The sequence below is a fragment of the Clarias gariepinus genome, chromosome 17, assembly GCF_024256425.1.
Source record: "Clarias gariepinus isolate MV-2021 ecotype Netherlands chromosome 17, CGAR_prim_01v2, whole genome shotgun sequence".
Lineage (NCBI taxonomy): Eukaryota > Metazoa > Chordata > Actinopteri > Siluriformes > Clariidae > Clarias > Clarias gariepinus.
The window spans coordinates 8,567,378-8,586,565 of record NC_071116.1 but is presented as its reverse complement, the minus strand read 5'-3'; the positions used below and the strand labels follow the sequence as shown (position 1 = coordinate 8,586,565).

General features: G+C 36.3%; 1 protein-coding gene across 2 annotated transcripts in view; it reads right to left on the bottom strand.

Moving 5' to 3' along the window:
• Nucleotides 1-14,999, bottom strand: part of LOC128545545 (cAMP-specific 3',5'-cyclic phosphodiesterase 4D-like) — a 184,541-nt gene extending 169,542 nt beyond the window's left edge. For both annotated transcript variants that reach the window (XM_053515922.1, XM_053515923.1), the window contains exons 1-2: nucleotides 14,945-14,999; nucleotides 7,888-7,973 (exon numbers count right to left, since the gene is read on the bottom strand). In XM_053515922.1, the coding sequence (XP_053371897.1) occupies nucleotides 7,888-7,932 (45 nt within the window). In that variant the 5' untranslated portion in view covers nucleotides 7,933-7,973; nucleotides 14,945-14,999. The remainder of the gene's footprint in view (nucleotides 1-7,887; nucleotides 7,974-14,944) is intronic.
• Nucleotides 15,000-19,188: the final 4,189 nt, after the last annotated feature.

Sequence of the window (19,188 nt, the reverse complement as noted above, 5' to 3'; positions counted from 1 at the left end):
CTATTTTGTATTCCATTAAACAGTCTAAACTCCTAGATGTTTCAAGTTTGGCAGTACCATTCCTCATACACAGTGGCACACAAAAACAGACATGAACATAAACTGATTACAGTTTTACCATCTGTGTACTAATATGAAAATTGCATGGTTGCTCTGACTGTACAGGCAGCACAATGCTGCTTGCATCGCATGCAGTTGCTGCAATGATAAATGTTGCTATTTTGTCAGTTCTATTTTTACATTTAATGATGTCACTGTGTTGCAATATTAATACTGAAATAATCTAATGACAGAGAAAATGAGAAAACGATGATGAAATGTTGAAATGCAGAATTACTACCTTTGAAAAAACCTTCCTTATGTTCTGGACTGCTGAGGCCCATTATTCGTGTATTACCTTGTGCCTTTTTTCAATAGCAAACCCATCAGTGACCACAGACACTTATTGTCCCTAAACGCAGCATAGGCTGACAGGGATAGATGAGGTGCAGCTCATGTTATGGGAATACTATTAACTATTTGTTCCCTTTGTCTGATGATACACAGTTGAAGCAGGAAATGAAGCAAATATGAAGCAGACATGGCTGCTGAGCACTGTAGGAAGAAAAACTTCAATTATCCCAGACAAGACAATGACCATGTTTGTACTGCATGAATTACCAAAGTTCCAATGCATCCAGGCATAACATCTGAAAATAGTGCCTGGCAATAATAACAAGTATTTAATTAAATAATTTCACCTGTCTCTTGAACCTGCAGACTGTGCAGATAATTGACATGAGGCTCTTTTCTGTATGTAGTCAGTAAAATCTGTGGGGCCACACCCTGCTAAAATACAAACTTTTTATGTCTGTCTAGGATGACGGTAGTTGTAGTTCAACTGGGAATGTTGCACCTCAGATGATGGGAATGCTCGTCCTCTGTTAGTCATGGCACTCAAAGCTTACTTTTAGTCATGCCATGGGTGTTCTTTAATATTAAAATTCTTGAAAAAAACTGTGCATTTTTGGAGACCTGTAAGTGTTCTTACTGTATATACTGGTGTAGACTAACACACCACAGCTGCATTTTGTTTGTACAGATATTTCAGATATAAAGCCTTTGACAGCTTTTTTTTTTTTTTTTACATGCCACCGCTCTGAAGTGCATGTGTTGTTGGTGGGTAACAGACATATTAACCCAAAATGCGTGGTGCCACTGCATACAAAAAAACCTATAAAACTATAAAAGATATTTTCAGATGAGGAAATACTCCGCATAGCCCTTTGTCCAATGGGTACTACTGAATGTTTATATGATGGCCAGCTGGCAGGTTACCATCTGTTTGATTGCTTCAGGGAGCACCGAGGTAAAGGACGTGATTGCACACACATACTTGAAATGAGGTCAAGAGCCCCATTCTTTTATTAAATAGTATTTTGTTAATACTTTGGCTACCTCCTGTGCTAAACTAGTGGTCTACTGGGCAAATCTAGTGGTGTCAGTTTCAGCATATGTTTCCTTCTTCTGAATATTGCTTAATGCCGCTAGCATTTAAAGATTCTCATGTCTACATCAGTTACTTGATCAGTGCATATCCCCAAAACAGAACAGAATCAGCCCCTTAATGTTTACCATCATCAATCAATTCTTGTTTCTTAATAGATACTCTGGTAATAATACAAGGGATGTTCAAGTCAAACCTGGAATCTGGATTTTGGAGAATAACAGAACACAGTTACTAATGTAAGTGTGTAACTACAGTATGTAATGTAACTTATATAATATGGACTTGTACAAGGCTGCATCATACAACATTCACAAAGCAGTAAAGAAGACGAAGCAGTGCTACGGGAGGAAACTAGAGTTACAGCTCCAGTAAGAGTGACTATAGGAGCCTGTTGCTATAGGAGACTATAAAACACATCAAAATCTGGTAAGACAAACGTGAACGTGTCTCTGGCTGTGGCTAACAATGCTAGTAATGCTAGCAATGCTAACAATGGTAACAATGTAAGGTGCTAATAGCTGCAGACAGAAAAAGAATGCCAGCATGTGAAACACAATCATCATCTCTGAACATGACGTGAGTGGAGCCTTCAGGAGGGTAAACACCAGGACCAGCAGGACGAGAAGGCATCTCAGGTCGAGTCCTCAGAGTCTGCGCAGAGCAGGTAGCACCTATGTTCACAGTAATATTTTACCTTTCCCTGTCTCAATCAGTAATCCCCGCATGCTTCAAAGAGTCCATTACTATTCCTGTTCCCAAAAAAATCCATCAACCTGTAGCCCTGACCTCAGTTGTGATGAAGTGCTTTGAAAGGCTGGTCATTACAGTTTGCATACCATCTAAATCGATCAACAGACGATGCCATTTCACAACTTTTTTACACAACACTAACCCACCTGGACAATTGTAAGGCAGATTATGTTAAAATGCTATTCATTGCAGGAAGATCTCTTGTGGTTATGGAGATATTTCTGAAAAACCATTTTTGTGGGTACCCCTTTTCACCCCCCAGAACCCAAGGTCTGCATGTATACAGTATATGTTACTCAAAAAAATATACACATTTGATACACATTTTATATACAGACAATGTACATGGATCTACACGATAGGCCTTATCTACCAGTAAATGTGTCATTTTATGGTGGTACATGTAAGATACATGTATCACTGTCAAACAGTATCATGTAACTGAACCATTCAGGTTCATACTGATCAGAAAGTTGAATTATCTCCGACCAACTCCATGAGTGACCTTGCACTCAGGGAACTTGGTGATTGCATTATATTTTTCTTGATACTAATAAAGTGCAGAAAAACAAAATCAGGTAAGTGTGTTTCATTCATGTTAATTTGTTTACGGAATCTTTCCAATGTACTGTAGTTTGTTGTCTTAATTACAATCTCAATGGAAGTCATGGAAGAAGGACCTGAACCATGTAGTATTGGCTTGGCTCTCAATAGCCAATGCCATCTAAAGCACGTGAAATCAAAATGCTTAATTCGGCTACAGGATTCGACAGAAAATTAGCGACATTTATTTCTGATCAGAAGCAACACTGCTGACTCTCTAAACCCAATGGATGCAACTATGTGCCTTAACCATCAAGCTACTTTTCTCTCACACTTCGAGTTTCTTCAGCGAGACAGATGCTGTAACCGATTTGATATTCACAAGTTCTTCACAGGTTCTATGACTGGTGCAAGGATAACATTTCAGGAATTGAATTTTTTATTTGTCAGCAGTGAAACAATTAAAGACCATGGCCAAAAAAATCAATGAGAGACTGGTGTCTGCAAAGACTATTCCAGGCACTCGTAGTCACCATAGATTTGTGCCGACCAAAGATGGATTTTTAATGTTCAGACTCTCTGCTGATAGAATGTCCACTATCATTCAAAAGGAACCATCAGTCCAAACAGTCACTTCATCTGAACTTAAACCTGGACAATATGCTGCAGTAGTCTATGATGACAGGTGGTACATTGTTTGTATTGACCAAAGATCTGATAAAAATCAGGACATTTTTGTCAGGTTTATGCATCGTGGGGCATTTGGGAACAATCTGTTTTGGCCAAAAAGCAAAAAGAATGCTGGATTCTATTCATCCATGTACTGACGTTAGTTTCTGTTCCTGCTATCTTAGGTGAAATGGGACGACAATACAGATTGCCAGCTGAGGATATCAAGAACGTTGAAGCATGCTTTGAAAACTTTCAGGCAAAGATGACTAAAACCACTTAGTGCAGAATCTGAATCTACATAAAACATTACATAAATACACCCAGTTTTATCTCCATATGACATATAGAAAGTAAGTTATGGCACTTCTTGAAGTGCATCGAGGCCAAAAATCAAGATGGCTGCCATTTTTTAACGAGCGGGAGTTGGGACAATTATTTTCATGCCAATACCAACAATTGGTGAAAAAATGTCACCAAGTGATGGTGGAAAATTTTTCTTCCACTGGTTGATTTAAGATTTGCTCAAAACCATCATCAAGTGGTGGTGGGCCTGATCAGTGACAATAATGAGCTGGCCTATCTGGAGGAGATTAGAAACCTGAAGAACTGGTACTGGAAAAACAATCTCTTCGTAAACATCAGTAAGACAAAAGATTTGATAGTGAACTTAATCTTAAAAAGAGCCCTTTAGGAAGCGTGGACAACTTCCAGTCCTTAGTGTTCACATCATCCAGGACCTGTCATAGTCCTGTTACATCAACACCATGGTAAAAAAGGCCCCCAGTCTAGTTCACTCCATGGTTCACTCACACAGCTGCTGTCATACCTACATGCCTTATCTTTTCCTTTAATACACTTTTTATTTTGAACATTCTATATTGATTCTATATTGATCATTCTATATACCTATGTTGATTTCACTATAAATGTATATTTGTAGATTTTATATTTTACATTCTTTTTCTAGTGCATTTTGCTAGTGCGAAATGTTTCCTCTTCTTACCTTTTTATTCATTTTCTTATTCATATTCTATTTTATCTTTACTTTTTAAGGTCAAAACCAGTCATATAAGCATTTCATTGAACTTCATAATGTGTATGGTTGTGTACTTGACAAAAAGAATTTGAATTTGAGGAAAACAAACTACCTACATTTCTCTATATCATTCTCTGCTTCAAAAATCAACTTATTCCAGTGCTTTACTAGTGCTTGGATCCTATTATGGTAGAAAGTTTTCTCAGTACACCAGATCCACAATAAGACTGCCTGCTTCATGTCTGAAATGCTGGACAAATACATTATGCTAATTGAAATGTTTTTTGGAGATCATGCCACACTCATGCTACTAGAGTACAAACCTTGTATAACCTGGGGGAAATGCCTAGTGATGCCCAGGTAGCAAGAGAGTAGACTTCCCGAAGTGCCACACCTCATGAACATGAAGAGGAGATGGTCCTCTTAGAGTGGCATATAATGGTAGAGTTGAGTATTCAGCTTGTCTATAAAACATGGTTCAGATGAAATAGTATGCCACATTCACAAACATGTGTAATCATTAAAAGCACATCCTCCAAATGCCCAGGGCATGCTCTACTATAAAAGATACCCTCTGGTGTGCTGTAACACATTTAACAACGACAGAGAGGATACTTGCCATCACCCTACAGCAAACTAACCATGATGCCTGAGGGAAGGCATTTTATGAGCATAAAGAAAACTTGCCACAGTACAGTATCTGTAAAACACTTATACTGGCCACAGTACAGTATCTTTAATTAATAATTGGAGGATGATTATCACCAGTACATTTACTTTTGTCATCATTTAAAAACATCTGTAGTTAATATTTAAGAGGTTGAAACTGTGAATAGAAATGATCATTCCATCCAAATCTCAGGAACATTTTACAGAATTTGTTTACAATAAGCAATGGTTGCCCAGAGACCCTCAGTAGTTCATAAAGCATAACCAGATGTCTTTCAATGTATTATTTGTTACATCCTTTTTGACTGGACACTTCTTTAAGTGAGCTGAAACTAAACTTTAGTAAACATGTAGTCCTCTCAACAATTTCAGTCTTGATAAACTGTGCTCTGTTTATGGAAAGTTCAATGATATGACAAATAAGCAGATCTTATTTGGCAATGCAACAGCACTAAAAAACAACCACTTATATTGTGTCCAGTTGTCCAAGTGTGTCACAGCCAACTTCTTAAATGAAATCTGGTCAGCAATGGTTCTCTGGGGATAACTTTCCATTGTTTATCCTAGCTTATAAGAACTATCTTTATTTTCAGGTAGCATTTACTAAGGTAGTTCTTTAATTCACAGACAGCCATTCAAATAGCATACAATGGTGTGACAACTTCATCATTAATTATACAATTCTACAATGGAGTATACGTATGAGAAAGGCTGACAGACAGCTGCAGTAAAACATCCCTCTGATGAGATTCGTCATTGCATACACTGTCAAAGCATTCACGCTGCACCTGAAACATCAGGCTTTGGCCTTTTCATTTAATAGAAACACACTGAAATGGCAAAAAGGCTTTTAAGAGAGATGTGAGAGAAATAAATAATGCAGAGGTGCTCCAATGCTTGATGCTTTCAACAAAGCAAACATTAAGCACAAAATGAGTGAGATGAAAACAATCAAGCAAACAGACACAACAGCATCAGGCTTGCTAATGATTCGCAATTCTTGCTCCTTGACACAAACTTTTGCCCCCACAATGAACAGTCTGAAACATGCCCATCACCTCATCTTTTTTAGATCATTTCAAAACTTAATTCAAAAAGATTTTCAATAACAGCATACGCTGTACATACATGTAGTATGTAAACTAATTTTCTACAGAGATTGATTCGGAACAAATTTGCTTAGAAAGTCTCCTATTCCTTATGCACATACAGTATACAGCTACTGTAAATATGAACTGTTGGGGGCCTCAAAAAAAGAAGAAAAAAAAAAGATCCTGTACAGGGTCAAAAAAGGCCTGGAGCATATCCCAAGGGACTCGGCACTTACAACAACAGTTGACCACAACAGTTACTATAGACTTCCTGTCAGGTAATTTTCCCAAAATGACATCCCTAATAACATTATGTGTGCAACTGAAATGGCAATTGTGAAATAGTATGGCATTAGCTTTACATTTTGCATTTCGCCTTGCAATTATTTCCCCCAAAAATTTTTGTAACTGAACAATACAATTTATTTCGAGAGAGATGCCAGACCTGACTTTAGATATTTAGTTATTAATGGAAAGTAATTTAGTAACTATTCTTTAAAGTAGGCTAAGTCTTGAGCATAAAATTAAGACACAAAAACCAACAAAAGCAGTTTTTAGACTAGGACTAAGAATAGGAATAGACTCATATTTTCCAGTGACAGGCTATTCCCTCTGGGCAGCCATTGTGAAGGCTAAGTGAAACAATGTTAAAGATGCCTTACCACCTATATAAGGCAACATACCCAATATAATATACCTTGCACTAGGTCATGAAAACAACTCTTGACAACAGAGTTGATTTGACATTCAAGATGAATGAAACCCAGATAGACTACTGTCAAATTCTTCACCTGACATTTAACATGTTGTGACAGTGGCCCTAAGGTGTGTATTAAACTGTTTGTAGGTTTGAGTGCGCCAAACAGAATAAACTGTTTCATTTTCATTTAATACTGTAGGTGAACTACTTGTCATTAGGGTTTTGGTATGTTCAAGCAACTCGCTGAGTACAAACCATTGTGCGTCAGTATGAAGTAGAACTAAGTATCACCAGCATAGCAGGGTAAAGTGATGATATTGGCCAATAAAAGCATTCATGATAAGAAGGATAACAGGCCCAGAATTAATCCTTGAGGCACAGCACAGGTTTTAGCTGCATTAAAAGAAAAGGTGTTGCCAATATTAAAAACATACTAATTCTACCCCTTAAGGCACACCATGTGTTTTAAGCACCCAGTAAAGATCATGTGAGTTACAGTATTCAAAGCAGCACTGAGATCCAGCAAGAATAGTTACCAGAAAACAGTAAAAAAAATAAATAAATACATAATTTATTATTTGACTCTGGACCGTGACAACGTCATAAATCAGACATAAAACTTTCAAAAATATATATTTTTTTATTATTATTATTAGACCAGCCAACATAAAAATAAACGCATTATTTTAAGCACGTTCTAAAAATTTTATCTATAAAAACAAATGAGAGTACTCCTTAGTTTGAATATTAGAATAAGAATACATTTTAAGAGTAGAGTACAATTTTAACAATGACATGCCGTCCTCTAAACTGGAAAAGTGAATGTGGAATAAATTTTATTAAATCTGTCATTATTTCAGAGCCCTGATCCCGTTAATCTACATTATATCTTTACCAAGCGCATTCTTTATACATACAAAAAAGGAAATTTACTCACTCTCTCTTGTCTGTCCTCCATTCCAAAGTCATTTCTTTTCATCATGGGGGCACATCCAGTTTGCAATGTCTTAAATAGTTGAAACACTGAAAGAGAAAGCAAAAACAAAAAAAGGAAAATGTCAACAAATTCAATTACTTTATATTATACACTTTATATTAATAAAGTAATTAAGTAAATAAGTATACTGAGTTAAAAAAAAACTAACCTGTAGGAAAATCTTTTGAATATTTACATATAATTTTATATATAACACAGATGCTTTCTGCATCATTTGTGGCATAAAGAGAACCAAACATAGAGTTTGAAAAAATAACACTCTTACGTCATCAGACGCAATCCAGGAAGAGTAGACAAATGAGCTGTGGTGATGCCTATACACTATACTAACTGAGAATTTCTAATGCTTTCCTCTAGTGTTCTTGACACCTGACAGAATGATAAATCCCCATGACAACACACTCACTAACACACAAATTATGCTATGCAACAAGAGGTGTGTGGAGTCTCATAAAATTCCTTTTCCTGTTCACCAGCATGCCTTTTATGAATAGAAAAAGGCTCTGATGTTTTTACTTAAAATATTGAATATTGAAAAAGTCATCTTGAAACAAAAATGTAAAAAAAAAAAAAAACTCACTCAGTTATCCTCATGATGTCATTTAGCTTTAACTGCTTTTTATTTACAGTTCATGTAGATGCCCACATTATAAAGACTGAAAAAATGTGTATGTTTTCGTTATTCATGATGAAAACTGTGGTAATTGGTTATTCCAAGAACCTGTTCTGGCTCAACTCCACCCAGGAGTTGCAATTTTATTTGCCCAAAACTAACACAAAAGACTTGTGTTGGAAACTAGAGCATAAAAGAGCTACTGTATGTCAAAAGCAAGTCATGCTCTGTTGTTGGCTGTAAACAAAAACTCCAATCTCTTTTTTCACAAGAGAGTGAAGGAACAGTGATTATCATTTATTTACAGTAAAATGTTTTGACTGCTATCTGAATGAGAGACAGTTTTAAAGCTGAATTTGCATCAATACTGAAGCTGGGTGGATCTATTCTGACTGCCTGTGACTCAACTTCATCATAAGCACTCTAAGTGTTGCTAGTTGCTTTAAGTTTAGAATGTTAGGCTTGTTAAACTTGTTTGTTGAATTGAGGTTCTCTATAAGGCTAATGTTACAAACTGTAGCTTGTATTGCATGCTAAAGCAGGATAAATACTTAGTCTAGTAATTTTGAAGAATAGTAAGAATAAACCAGAGTCAGTGTGAAGCTTTTTAAGCCAATTTAATGGGCTTTTTGTTGCAACAAATTTACTTTGTGTTGAGATAAGAGTGTTATAGCATGACAGTTTTTTAACCTGTTGTTAACCTGTAATCAGAAGGTCAGTGGTTCAAGCTGCCACTGTTCGACTCTTAAACAAGGCACTGAACGCTGTGTGCTTCAGTAGCTGACCCTGTGCTCTCATCCTAGCTTCCTACTTGAGATATGCAATGAAAGGATTTTACTTAGATAAACGCTCCTAATATGAAATCTGGGATAAAAAGCATCAAAACAGATAGGAAATGACTATGGGTCATTTTCCAAATAAGGAAAACCTTCAAAAAAATAACATGTACTTCAAAAGTCTATTCCAATCTCTTAAAAAAACTGGTGAGCAAAAAATCAAATAAGTTAATGTTAATTATCTAAAATATTATTTCAGACTAATTTATTAAGTTAAAGAAAGAGAAGAGGAATTACGGTAAGCACACAGCTACTTGTCACTTTATGATACAAATTCCGAAAGGAACATAAGCGAGCTTCTTGACATCATCAATTATCACTTAGGCCCATGACCCTGTCCTCGTAAATTTTGTAATAACTGTTTCATGCTGTTCTGCTAAAAGAAAATAGTACATGAGACAGATACAATATAACATAAATTAAATAGTTTAGTTTAAATTAGCAGATGTTATCTTGGGTAAAAAATTACCTGAGTTTAAAAATGTTTACCAGTGATTGGCTTTGGCATTAAGTCCAACTTAATACATCAGGGGTGTATAAGAATAAGGAGTAAACGACTAAGTTTTAAATGTCCATAGAGTTAAAGTTTAGGTAAAACTAATTAAATAGAACTAAGTGCATTACGAACATAATTAAGATTGTCATAAAAATAAATATCTTCTTCTATTATCAGATAATTTAGCTTAAAACGAATGCTTAAAACTAGAAAAAATATTTGCCAATAGAACAAAAAGTTTGTGCTTAAAATAATAAAATATGCCCAGTACTCCTGCAGCATTTATAAAGCATTATTATGAACCATTGCAGCATTATGGAAGCATTACAAGCATTATGGACGCTATGGGGGTTGGGCAAATTTTTACACAATATTGACTTCAGTTTCTCTTTCTTCAGTCTTTGACTTCTGACATGAAGTACACTTTTAATTATCACAAATGCTATCGACTTTTAAAGGCAAGATAAATAGGCTATGTGTACTTGTGGGAGTAAGCAAAGCTGTCAGCTGATCTGAGCCATTTAAAGATAAAACTCTGGATCTGGCCAATGAATGCAGATGTCTGAACATTGTAAAGCAATCTGCAAGGGCTGATCTTGAGAGTAATCACGTTATGCATGTGAAACCGGAGCTCTGGTTTTAACAGTGGAATAGAACAAGTGAAACATGGGGGCTAGGGGTAATTTTCTAGCGTCACACACATTTGCGATTACTCTATATAAAAGCACATGCTCTTTATATATATATATATATATATATATATATATATATATATATATATAAATAAGATATCACACCGGTGTACATATAAAGGTGAAAGACATTATCAAATCCAGCAAGCTTTCACAAACAAAGCAAATGTCGGCTGTTTGAGGTGCTCAAGGTGTACCACTACAGGGTACAACTACCTTTGTTACAACAAAGCAGTTGTATTCTAATTAATAATTTTATGTAAACATAAAAGTGCAGTCAATACACTGTACATTGTAAGCTAGTAAGCTACTATATAGGCCAAATTACATGTGCCCATCTAATACTAAGCATTTGCCACATCACATAATAAAGTAGATTATTGTTTAAAATAGAAATCCAATCATAATGCAAGTAATCAAGCAAGCAAGTAAGCAAGCAAACCAATACTCAAGCAACGAAGTAAGTAATCAAGTAATAAAAAGAGGTTAAGGCCAAATATTTATATACAAGTAGCCTAAAGTTTCATTTATTCTGTGTCACCATACATATTCTGTCAATTATAATTTCTAAACAATAACAGAGACATGTCTATTTCAGGGCTGGAATAATGGAAGTGGCATAGTCATTAGCACAGTGGCCTCACACCTTCAGGGTCCAGGTTTTGAGTACTGTCTTCAGATCTGTTTATGTGAAGTTTGGATGCTTTGGAAAGTCCAACTGTGTGCACATTAGGCTAACTGGTGTTCCAAAATTGCCCATAGTAAGTAAATGTGTGTGCGTATGTGTGACCTGCGATGGACTGGCACCCCGTCCAAAGTGTCAAGTCAGTAAAACATTCACATATACTTGGGGGCATTTCCTTTTTAGGGTTTCACAATATTTTCCAGAATAATTTGCTCAGACATGGTCAGCTCAGTCACAATTTTTCTATAAGTCTCTATAATTAGCACTGTTTTACTCAAGGACCAAGTAGTGACCCAGACTCAGCTTCAGCATTTTAATACAATCCTCCTATTAAATGATCGCCTGAAATGCAAAAGTCCAGTAACATTTAGGCTTTTCCAGTATAACACCTCCACAACATGATGCTTTGAAGACAAGATAGCATTCTTTAGATTAGAAAACATCTAACCACAGGGATAACCACAAAAGAGGGCAGATCTTTGCCCTGGTGATCACCTGCAATTTGTTCTGCAGTGGGAGAATTTTCTGTTCTCCTAGTGCTTCAGGACTTAATAATGGCAGTACATTCTTTGGTCCCTTATGCCTTCAACTTCTTGCGGTTCAGTTAAAACTTTTGGTAAAAAATTTGTTAATTCCTGGAACTTTTTGCTACGTTCCTAAATGACACAGTGTGATCACAACATTTTTACATTTGCATAAGCCCAAGACAGACAGAACCAAACCAGTGTTCAAAACAAACACAGCAAAATGTCAACAAACAATGCGGAAGTCCAGGGCTTCCCGCTGTCAAGTGTGTAGTAAGCCAAGGTCCACAGCATGCAGCTCTCAATGTGGGGGTAAAAACCTTAACATAGAAAGCTAAAATTAAATCACTTCGTTCACCTCTGATGTGAACAAAGTATAGTAACATGATATGTGTGGAGCTGTGAAAATTTGAGATTGATTATCTTACATCTAGTTGTACGGCTTTAGATGTTTGTCAAGCAAGTAAGCCTGTAAGTAAGAAAATAAGCAAGGAAGTAGGTAACAAAGCAAGGAATCATTAATAAAAACAAGTGATAAAACTTCAAGGATAAAAGAAAGTTGGTAAGAAAGCAAGTAAGCAACCGTGTGGGTAAGGAAGAAATTATGCTCATAAATGAATTAATGGATGACTGAGCGTTTCAACCAATGAATGAAGGAATAAATGAATGAGAATGGAAGGAAGCAAGCCATCACAGTAGGCTATCATGCGAATCACAGGACTGGCCAACCTTGTGCAGTGCTCTTTGCTTCTGCCTGCAGGGCCTAATGAAATTACCTTCGCAGTCTTAATGTGTTCAGGAAAAGAGATGGGAGTCTTGCCAAAGCACACTTTAATAGATCAGACATTTCATTCCAATGAAGGTAAAGCTTATGGTTTTCTGCATCAATGTGAATAAACAAGTAATAACTTATATGATACATTAAAAATTAAAATTAACAAATGATCCAACTTTAGCTAAGCACCACTATACTACAATCAGCTATGTTTTATATGCAGAAACAAGATGCGGTAGCAGGGGCATCATGATGATGGTCATCTGCAGACAGAGAGAGAGGCGAGTGCAGCCAACAGGTAACACGTAATGCCTTCTAACTGTGGCTTTCCAGGCTAGGAGAAAGTACGTGTGTATGTGTGTTCGCTAAAAAGCAATATTTTTTTTTTCATGGGGTGAGCTAGAATAAAAAGTACCTGGCTCACCATGACTTTATTTGTCAAACATTCTAAGAACTATCACAGGTCGTCTTTTTTGCTGGGATTTGAGAAGTAATCTATGACATAATTGAGAAAAAGAACAAACCATCTGCACATTGCAAAGCCTATAGGTTTATTAATGTAAATAAAATATGTTGCAAAAAAACTTTCAGTTAAACAGACACCACAGTCTGTAAAGAATTTCACTCATCTGAATCAGTGGTTCTCAAAGGCTGGTCCAAGCACACGTAAAGCATAAAGGGGTCTGTAAAGCATAATTAGGGGATTTTTTAATTTTGTTACAATTGTGAAATTTACGCCCCATTATTATTCTTATAATACTTATAATTCAGTTATTGTCCTGTTTGACTGGACACATGAATTGAATAGGTTTATCTACTGGGACCTTATGTGTACTGTCAATAGGCAGCTCAGGAATAAGAACTTAAAATAACCGGGATATTATTGTACATGTGTAAATACTTACCTAAAAAAAATAATATTTGACAATTTATTTCTCATTTCAAAGGTTCTTGGCTAAAAATAATTAAAATAATAATAATAATAATAATAAAATAAAATTGCAAAGACCTGAACTAGTTCATGTTGAATCGCATGTAGTAGAAAGTGAAAGGGTTTCAATAGTTCTACTGAAGAAAAGACGGACCACTGGTTTCATGCCGGACCACTGGTTTCATGCCTGTGGACCCCAGAGTGATCTCATGATATTACATGTGTGTATCACACTATTATACAGCAAGGACTTTTAACAAGCAGCAGTATTAATAAAGCACATCAGATGTAAAAAGTCCTTGACAAGTTTCACTGTGAGACACTATTTTAGCTGAAATAACTAAGACAAAAATTCAAAGCGGTGTGATTATGATATGTGGCTATCTTATAATCTCCTCTATTGGCAGCAAGGATCAACAACTGACCAGCTCCAGAAAACTTTTAAAGAGCTGACACTGCAGTGTTGGTTGATGTTTTGTAAAGGCTCAACAACTCAAGCTATGACCTGGTGTCCTCTATAAAACACACCAACACACACTCAGAACTAGCAGTTAATCTGCAAAGGTTTTTTTTTTTTAAAGAACATTTCTTATTAAACCTGAGACCTTCTTAATCTTATCTGACCTTCCTAGTCTTTTTAAAAAGAACTGCCATTTTCCGTTGCATTTCATGTGATATGATGTCATGCAGTCCTGACAAATTTTGGTTTACAAAACATTTTTCATTAAAAAGAAAAAAAAAGGCCATCACAAAATCTATGTGCATGATTAATTTTCTATGTTTAGTATTTAACAGTTTACACAGGCAGAGATACAGTTATGGTCTGTGTTTGCACTGGATACTTGATTAAATAGAATGAATAAAGAGGCAAGACCAGACACAAAAGCAAAAGTAATGTGGTGAATCGATAGAAACTTTAGATACTGATGGCATAAAGCAAAAACATGAAAACATGTAAAAGACCACGAAAGACTACAAAAAAACAAACATGAAATTCTATAGATAAATCATTGATTGAATACAAAAGCTATAAAAGCTAAAAATGTTTGCAACCTTTTAAAACAAGTTGTATTGAAAGTCTGTAGGTGGCGTTGTAACTCAATTCTTCATTTCACACCACTGGTTCATTCTCCACCTCAATAAAATCAAAGTTTTATCACACTGTATTTAGCGTGTCACATATATTTCTGTGGCATATAATACAAACAAATAAAGGCCTAAACAAGCTGAAAAGTTTTGACCATCTGTGAATTTACTTTAGCATTACTTTTTGTAATCTTTAAAAAGTAAATGTTTTTTGTTGTATCGCCATAGAGCAAGTTTTAGAAGAGCATAACTCACTGAACACTGAAATACATTCTGTACAAACTGCTTCACAGTAACAATGTGTGTAACAGGTAAAAGAAGTTAAAGCAAAAAATAAAATGAGGAAAAAAACAACTCACCTTTCTTTCTAAACCTTGTCACAGCTCTAAAGGACAAAATAATCCGCCCTGTTACTCCAACACTAAGGAGATGCCTAAAGAAATCCTGGCCTTTGCTTGTATAGCTTAAAGCTGTATGCACAGACATAAAGTGATGATGGGGTGTAACCGCCCACTCCAAACCAGCTGAGCTGGCTTTGACTAACAGAGTCTGTGCAATGCAACACAAACACTGTATGCTGAACGGCTCATTCAGGATATCATCGGCTATAATCCTACAGGCTACTCACTCGCGCTATTGTTTACGTAATTACATCAGTGCCACACCTTACTTGGGTTTAAACGTGCTTGTCTGGCTTGCCATAGTACTTGTTTACAGACTAGTTTAGGCACAAGTATATTCCACAATATTGGTATAAAAACATGTCTGAACATTCTTTATGATGCTATTCAAGGTTGCGTAAAGCAGGAAACATTCCAGATGAGTAAAGCAGAAGCAAGATATAGTACACCGCCTGTTTTTTTTTTTTTTTTAATAACTTCCTTTATTAATCTAGATTAACTTCTGTATTTGCTCATAGACCTCTTTTTAGGGAACAGATGTAACAAAAAAAAGAAGAAAAAGAATAATCAATTTGTTTTGAACATGTTAAACCATTCATAAAAATATATATATTTAATTTTACCTGACACTGCTAGTTAACCAAACTGACAAAATTCTTAACAACTGTTCTAAGACTAAGAGGTCTGAGCTGCTCTTGTATTGAATCTTAATTTGAGTTTAACTAAAGTGAAATCAACGTTTGTTAGAGATCGCATGCACATTATCTGGTGTACTCTGTCTGTTTTAACCCCTATGCGTTTTCAACCTATATTTGTTTTTACATTTGTATTTATATTTATATATTTACATTTGAACAGTATATATTTTTGACAAACCATAAAAGCTGTTGCCACCCAAGTTGTACGTCCAGTCCTATTTTTTTTCAATAGCATGACCACAGAGAATCACACAAACCAGTTGTTCCGCTGTTTAAATTCACTGTGTAACTCTTTGTGGTAATACTGAAAAATCATGACCACTTAGAGATTTCTAAGGCATATGAGACCAAAACCATTCAAGTTAGATTTGACTGTTTATGTTACCCAATATTTTACATTAATGCTACCATAATACCAACCAGAATTATCCATCTTTGTATGTTTGTGTCCCATATTTAGGCAATCTTCTTGGCCAGCAGCACAGGTAGTACATTTAGTACTCTGGGGTAAATTAATAAATAAATAAATCAGCCATTCACCCAGTGTCAGTACTGCTTATCCTATGTACTATAGGGACACAGGAGGCCCGGAGCTATCCAAGGGAACTCAGGGCACAAAGTAGGGTACATCCTAGATGCAGTTGCCCCATCACAGGGCACAGACACACACATTCACACAAATCCCCACACCCAATCGAACGCTATGGGCAATTTAGAAATTCCAAGCAGCATAAGCTGCATATCTTTACAGTGTGGGAAGATTACCTAAAGGAAACCCGATGAGCATATGCAAACTCCACACAACTAAAAAATATGGTTAAGCCTAATCATGGGAGCTCCTTCAATTTTTTTAAAAAGTGTATAGTGTAGCACAAGTGACAGAAGTTGTGGGGGGAAAATATATATGATTTAGGTCACTGCTGGTTGTCCAGCTCTGCCAGCAAGGTGTTGACATGCCTCTGGCAAAAATGTTGACTTGTCCCTAAACAGATCCAACAGATCCTTCCCAGTTCAGGCTCCTGACACCACAGTTCTGTGCTTTTGAAGCAGATGAGCTGCTCATAATGAGGCCAGCTGCAAACAATTATATCTAAAGACAGTGTGTGTAAGGCAAAGAAAAGCTGTTGACTGACAAGATCAGCATGTGGCAATATCTTCAAACTAGCAAGAAATTGATGTACTGCTCTCAATTCCTTCAATTCTGACCTCACATCAGGAGACCACATGCTCGAACCTATGAGGCCTTGCATGCCTCCCTTGATTGACCCCAGCATGTAAAGAAGAGACTGGAAGGTCCCTTTCTATCCATCAGACAAATCAAATTACTGTATGTCAATTATGCTTAATATTATAATCGTGCATTTAAACCAATTTAGCAAAAAGTCACCCATACCCTGGCACACGTGTGAAGTGAGGTTTCAATCATGATCAATGTAGAAGAGATTGGTCCAAATATTTCTGCATGCAGCTGCATACTGTACCACACAATGCAAATATGATAATCCTTACCATGGAGGCATCGGTGCATCTGCACTAAGCACTTGGACAGCATAAGGCAAACCTCACCTGCTTGTTATTTATCATATTAGCCACAACACACACCATCCAACCATACTCAGTCTGCCAGCATCATTAGATGGGCTGTCACAGGTAGTTTAAAGCCATCTGTGTCTGTAAGTTGGCAAAAGATGACCCAGAGCTTTCCTTAGATCCTGAGAAAAACAGACTTAAAATGGTGGTTAATCTGGTAGGTCATTATCATCCTGGAAAAAGACAGCTGCAGATACACTATTCTCACACTCCGCTGAAAAAGGGTAAGAAGGATGGCTGGCTGCTGAACTGAAAGGAGGGCTCAAGCCCAAAGCTGGATAGTCTCAGCTCCTAAATCACTGATCTCAGCTGAGCCATGTTTGCAACCAAATCATGGATTCATTTAGAATTAAACTCAAACTGTTGTCTGTAACTTCATTTTGATATTTAACGACTTGAAGTTCGGAAATGCTCATACTAAAGTTTCATTCAAAACCCTTAGCACTGCTTGACTTATTAATAAACAATTATTAAATAAAAAGATATTTAAATAAGATACAATCAAGTGTCACCCCAAAGAGAACTGGTTCTCCTCTGATGTTCATCTCTTTTGTGCAAAACCAGGGAATTTTTTTTGCCACAGTTGCATCTGGCTTGCTCATTATAAATGTTTTTTGTGACAATGTTTATAATTAAAAGCTCTATATAGTATATTGTAAATAGAATTGAATTCAACCTGATGTAAATTGTTTTCTGCGTTGAACCTGGGTAGCTTGATCAAGCAAGCTGTTCTGGCTGCAGAACTGCCAGACTTAAAACTGCCAGCCAAGAGCACTGAGTTGACATCGTCATCATGTAGTCAGCACGGCCCATGTCCAAGTCATACTCAGTGAAGTGGTGAATCCCATAAAGCACATAGCTACTGCCTGTCTTTGTTTTCCAAGAGATGCAGACACTGGAAGCATTAGCAAAAACCTGGCTACAAGGTGTGTAACATGGTTATTAGTGGTTATCCATGTAGTATAGCATTAACTATAGAGGAAATCTGACCTATGAGCACAGAAACAAGATATGGTGTGTGGAAGAAAAAAACGGTATCTATAGCGCTAGGTGTAGCCAAAAACGAATTATTTAAAGCAGGGAGATTTGACCAGGTTCGAGTCTTAGTTCAAGTGACCAGGTTCGAGTATTCTGGCCAACACAGTTTGTTTATAAGATTGTAAATTTGACTTCCATTCCAATGTAAGGTATAATAAGCAAGGCATCTAAGGAATTGCTCATGTGCAGTGACATATGAGGCAGAGAGAAGTGGTCAGCCACAGTTCTTCACTTTGGGCACAAAATGCAAGCAATTGTATGCAAGCAATTTTATTTGCAAAAACGTAATTACACATAAAACTAAAAATTATTAATTAAACTCTGGTTCATTAGATATTGCTAAAGACAGTCAGGAGTAAAGGTTTATGGTGCATTATACAGTGCATCTGGAAAGTATTCACAGTTTATTTAGTTTTAATACATTTGCAAAAATGTAGAAAAAAAGTAAATTTTTTTCATGTTGTCATGATGGGGTGTTGTGTGTGGAATTCTGAGAAAAAAATTAATTTAATCCATTTTAACATAAGTTGACATAACAAAATGTGGAAAAAGTGATGCGCTGTAAATACTTTCTGGATGCACTGTATATTTTTATAGTTTGCATACTGTATTTACACCTTTTTTGTTTTGCTTTGATTTTTTTAGAAGGACGAAAAATCCTAGATATTAGGCGGGAGTCAAGGACCATGATGTCAGCTCATTCAGGGAGTGAGGCTTTATTGTGATGCTGTCAGAACACATCTGTGCTGATCTATTCCTTACAAACAAGCTCATCTATCTTACTCAAAGTGAAAGATCACCAAAAATCAAACCCAACAGATGTAGGGTTTATCGATCTGCTTCTGTTTCTTATTCATCCTGCTGTAAAACAGGAAC